General features: G+C 37.7%; 1 protein-coding gene across 1 annotated transcript in view; it reads right to left on the reverse strand.

Annotated features, from left to right (window-relative positions):
- Positions 1-247: 247 nt before the first annotated feature.
- The window catches only part of LOC139912507 (integrin alpha-6-like), a 15,414-nt gene continuing 10,738 nt past the window's right edge, over positions 248-4,923 (reverse strand). Inside the window, exons 22-26 of the mRNA XM_078289028.1 lie at positions 4,890-4,923; positions 4,084-4,194; positions 3,399-3,503; positions 2,915-3,048; positions 248-484 (exon numbers count right to left, since the gene is read on the reverse strand). The exon at positions 4,890-4,923 is cut by the window's right edge and continues 68 nt beyond it. Of these exons, the coding sequence (XP_078145154.1) occupies positions 391-484; positions 2,915-3,048; positions 3,399-3,503; positions 4,084-4,194; positions 4,890-4,923 (478 nt within the window). The 3' untranslated portion in view covers positions 248-390. The remainder of the gene's footprint in view (positions 485-2,914; positions 3,049-3,398; positions 3,504-4,083; positions 4,195-4,889) is intronic.

Here is a 4,923-nt window from a genome sequence, read left to right on the forward strand (position 1 = left end):
TGACAAACAAAAGTCAGCAATATGACTCTTGAAACCAAACAAGGGGTTTATTTGGAATGTATTTATAGCCAAACTTAATTTTGGGTTACCTGTTGACCCATGTAATATATTGATGCCTTTAATTTATTTCTAATTTTGTAATGTTTCATTGTCTTTATTGTTATGATTTCTGAGGCAAGGTTTGGTCAAAGTGTTCTTCTAAAACTTCTAAAAGAAGTGAGTGGCCCTTAAGTTTATCCAGCGGTTTGTCTTTAACTTTCTCTGAAAAAAGGAAAGATGCAGTTTTACCTATTCATACTTCTTGTAAACCATATTTTTAAAACATTTTGTTATTAAATCGGTCACAACAAGAACACTTAATCCTGGTAAAATGTTGGGCCACAAGACCAGCTATATTTTTTCTCTGGTATTTTGAGTCTGTCTTAACCAGAGCTTGTTAAGGAGCTGTGTGTGCGTGCGCGTTTGTGTGTGTGTGTGTGTGTGTGTGTGTGTGTGTGTGTGTGCATGTGCGCGTGTGTGTGTGTGATGGTTTTATATTGTTTGTTGTACGTTCTGGTTTCAAGTTACAAGGTTCTGAGGTTGTGTTGAGAAGATGTTGGGACATTTTTTAATAGTGCGCTTTTGTACTTATTTTTCCTAAAGCAACAAAAGATAATGAAAACATTGTTGAGTGAGCTCATAGTATGCGATGGAACAATGGATTGAATGTTTATAGAAAGACAAAAGGAAAGTCAAACATTATGGACAGACAAAACACTGTCAAGAATTGAGAGAAACAATGTCTCTTAGTTTCCATATGCTGAACGATGATGTGTTTCGACAAAGATGAGAAAATCGAAGAATGTTCAAGACAGAAAAACTGAAAGTAAGGACTGGTCATCTTAATTAAAAAGGGATGGCAGATAGAGAGGAAGGGCACTGCTGAAAGTCGATTGATATGATTTAAAAAAAAAAAAAAAAAGGCTGGTGTCAGCAAAGAAGAGCGAGACAGATGGAGAGTACAGTAAGAATGTGTAAATGTGCAAGGACACTTTCTGTCAAATGAGCAACTGTGAGATCTCTTGGTCGTAACAGAATTACACTTCTAGTCAAACGGGCTGTTAGTCCTGTACAATACATAGATAGCAAGAGAAGGGTTTCAATCCAAAACATATCCATTTTTGCAAAAACTGTTGCCTGTTTTCATTACTCAGTATTTAAATGACAAAGATGATTACGCCCTCTAAAATGGCACTATTTTGTAAATAATAGGTGCAAGATAGGTACAAACTTCATTGTTATTATTCACCAGTGTTTTTCCCAGCAGTCATATTGTCAGAGTATGTGTCAATTTTTCAAAAGGTGGATATCTCATTTTGGAATGAAACTCTTCAAGTCAGTAGGGTCATGGCGAATGTATGAGATATCAATTAAAAAAAACAGTATTACATTGCACAACTGCAAAAGAAAAAAAAACGATTTCACAAAAGCAACAGTATTGTAATCATATGTGCTTGCAATGATCAAAACACATTCAAATATGTAGGATGTGGCTACATGACCACAATATTCCACTGAATATCAGGCAATCGTTTAGTGCGACCTCTCATCCATTCCCACTACTAGCACATTACATTATGGTGAAACTATAGCACAACCTTTTTCATGTTGTTGTAACAGTTTTTTGGTATCAAACAAGTGAGATTTTCTGCTTCATTAAAAAAACAACTGAAGAAAATTATGCGTCAGCAAATTCCTTTTTCTACTCTTATTCCTGGAAGTTTACAATAGTAGCAAAATGCATGTAGTAACCAAACAGACAACACCTAAAATTCAACTGTACCTTTATTTACATTTGAGTTATAACACTCTGTATAAAAAAAAAATGTGTATTGAGTATGTTGCAAGACATCATCAGACTCTGGCATTTCCTTTGTTAGGATTATTATTATTATTATTATTTCTTTTTTGGCATTTTTAGCCTTTATTAGATCAAAGTGGAGAGAGACAGGAAAGACTGGGAAAAAGAGGCGGATGACATGCAACAAATGTCCTAGTCCGGATTCGAACCCAGATTGTTACATGGTATGCACCTTAAACCACTGATCCACCAGGACGCCCCTCCCAAGATTTTCAAGGCCCTTCTGCTTTAGTGGACAGTATACAATAGAGAGATACAGGCAGGATGGGAGAGAGAGGGCGGCTGACTCAAAGCCAGACTTAAACCTACAACATCACAGGCTCATGACGTGTCCCATCCCGCCGAGGCACCGGGACGCCCCGGGCATCTCATTTCAGCCCTTAGGGTGAGCAGCCTCTGTGTTTTGGAGTGAGGAGTTCTTGTTGTGTACGGGACACTGGATGCATCCACACTGAGAAGGACAGGCAGAAAATAAAAGACGGTATTATTAATGTGCGGTTATCACGTATCTGTACTAATTTCATTTTAGGAGACGATATATTTCACTACATTTCATATTGAGTATCTTATTTCTTACATCCATTAAACTACATTAATTACACCTTCAGTTACTTCTAACTTTCAAGAAACAGGCTCTGCATATAAAGTTAATGAAAATTAAGGTAACATGGAATTTGAATTGACACATAATTTGGTGGATGCTTTTATTCAGCACCTTCTAGTACTATGAATAGATACATTTTTAGCATGGATGTGACTGCAAAAAAGCCTGAGTCAGCAATCAGAATACCATTAGTCAACCACCAGCCCATTGAAATAAGCCTCTTGAGGTTAATACACTACGCGACAAAATAAAATAACCTCAAACATACTACTGTATGTTGTGTATGTACTTTTACATTTGCTACTTAAATACATGTAATAGCAATTTCATATTAGCAATCTTCCTTCCACAACTGGTGTCAGCACAGTTTTCCAGCAGGACTGTGATGGGTTGATTTGTTTTGATGTGATTTCTTTACCTTCCACAACAAGAAGCCAAGCGCAGTCAATAACAGGAGTCCTGCCATGACTGTCAGGAAGATTATCCACCAGGCAACTTTGGTGAAGTACTGAGCCTTTCTCTCAGGGAAGACCGTCAGTTTCACCTACGAACAAAATTGACACATATGACCGGAAAAGTTGAGATACATCAAAAGGCGAGTAAACAACAAGCTCAACAGTCTATGATCACCAATTTTTAGATCTTTCAAAGACCCTATTTTCATGTTAGTTACGTCAGTGTGATAGTATTTAATATAATGTATCCTATGAACTTATGTCATGCATATTCATATTAGCCTGAAAAGTGGGTGACCTTGGTTTAGGTCAGTTTTCCCCACCACTTCCTGCATGTGACCCAGTGTGAAAGGGAGGGAGATGAATAAGATAAGAGATAAGATAAGTTTGGCCAAAAGTATTTCAATAAAATCTCTATGTTTGAAACCAGGTGCTTTACCTGGGTCCCAGGCTTCTCTGCTTTAAGTCCAATATTCTCTGGAGAGTCAGTTAGGCTCAGAGTAGCATCCACAACAATGTCCAGGTAGTTCAGGGAGCTGTAATCCTGGTAAGTGAGCAGCAAAACAGTTGCATGGGTGGTGATACATGTGACCATTTTTGAGACATTTTGATGGACAATGCTCCTGGCAAAGGGCAACAAAGTGAACCACAAGGATAAATCTATTCAAATATTTCCTGGGAAACAAGATCTAAAAGCAACAAAGCTGAGGCAAGTCCTTGGGAAATGTTACACATCAGAGTTGCCCCAAAAGTTGCTTAAATAATAAATAATAAATAAATAAATAAATAAAAAATATATTGAGCTTGTTCACAGACGTACTTCCGCAGGGTATTGATCGGTTCTCACCATTGCCAGCAATGTTAAGAAGCCAACTGCCTGTCGCCTCCAACTCTGTCTGTGATAACTTATTTTGTGTTTCAACATAGCGTATAACACAATACAGGTGTTGTCTTTGATATATCGTTCTGTTTCTGTTGTCAGATGACTGCACCACTATAACAACGCGATTTGATTGAGGGTCACAAAATGCTCAGATCTATATCTTGTGGAAGTCCATAGTGAGCTCAACAGTATGCTGATATATCTGAAACATATGGGAGGAAGGCATTTTGTAGGTAAGCACCTCTGTGAAAGTGGTGTGCCAGAGGCGTGAACGCAGAACCACCACTGCAGCGCTGTCCAGGCCCAGCAGAGGGCAGCGTATCTCCACACACTTCCCTCCGTCTGAGCAGGTCTGAGGAACAGAGTTATAATTATTCACATGGGACATTTGACATTTGGTATCAGTCAAATTCACGGACGAGTGTGTGCTGAAACCACCTCGGTTGTTGTGTTGTTGTGGGTGTCTCTCGAAACCTTCTGAAGGTTGATGAAGTCTGTTAGAGGATGATGTTTACCTTTAAAGTCATACTTAAATGAAAAATGACTTTTTTTTAGCTTATTCTAGAGACCTATTTGACAGTTTATGCCAATATATATATATATAAATTTTTTATTTTATTGTGTTTTTATATCAAGATTCCAACCAATAAAACCATCACAGATTTGTGAACAATCCCGCCCCTCCTGCCTTCCCATCAAATAAAACTGTTTCTCTCACTGGCATCCCATTGACTGACACTTTTGAATGACCCCTCTCCATGTTATGTCAAGGCCCAATATCCAGTACATCACATTAAGGGAGCAAGATGTTCTCAAAATGCAGTTTAATTGTGACTTTAACTAGTTGAAACGTTTTTTGACAGATAGGGTTGCGACATTTTTCGACAATGCACTCCATCAATCCATGTCATCTGTCAACGCATAGGTCTCATTGAAATACATGGGATATTGTCAGTTTTTTTGACATATCACAAATGCTCATGTGAATGGGTAATATATAATATATAGTAATATTAGTCATCATCATTATCATCAGTAATTTCTTACCAAGGTTTTGTATTTCCTTCTTTTTGGAAGGAAT

This window comes from Centroberyx gerrardi, chromosome 16 (assembly GCF_048128805.1).
Source record: "Centroberyx gerrardi isolate f3 chromosome 16, fCenGer3.hap1.cur.20231027, whole genome shotgun sequence".
NCBI classification, from domain to species: Eukaryota; Metazoa; Chordata; class Actinopteri; order Beryciformes; family Berycidae; genus Centroberyx; species Centroberyx gerrardi.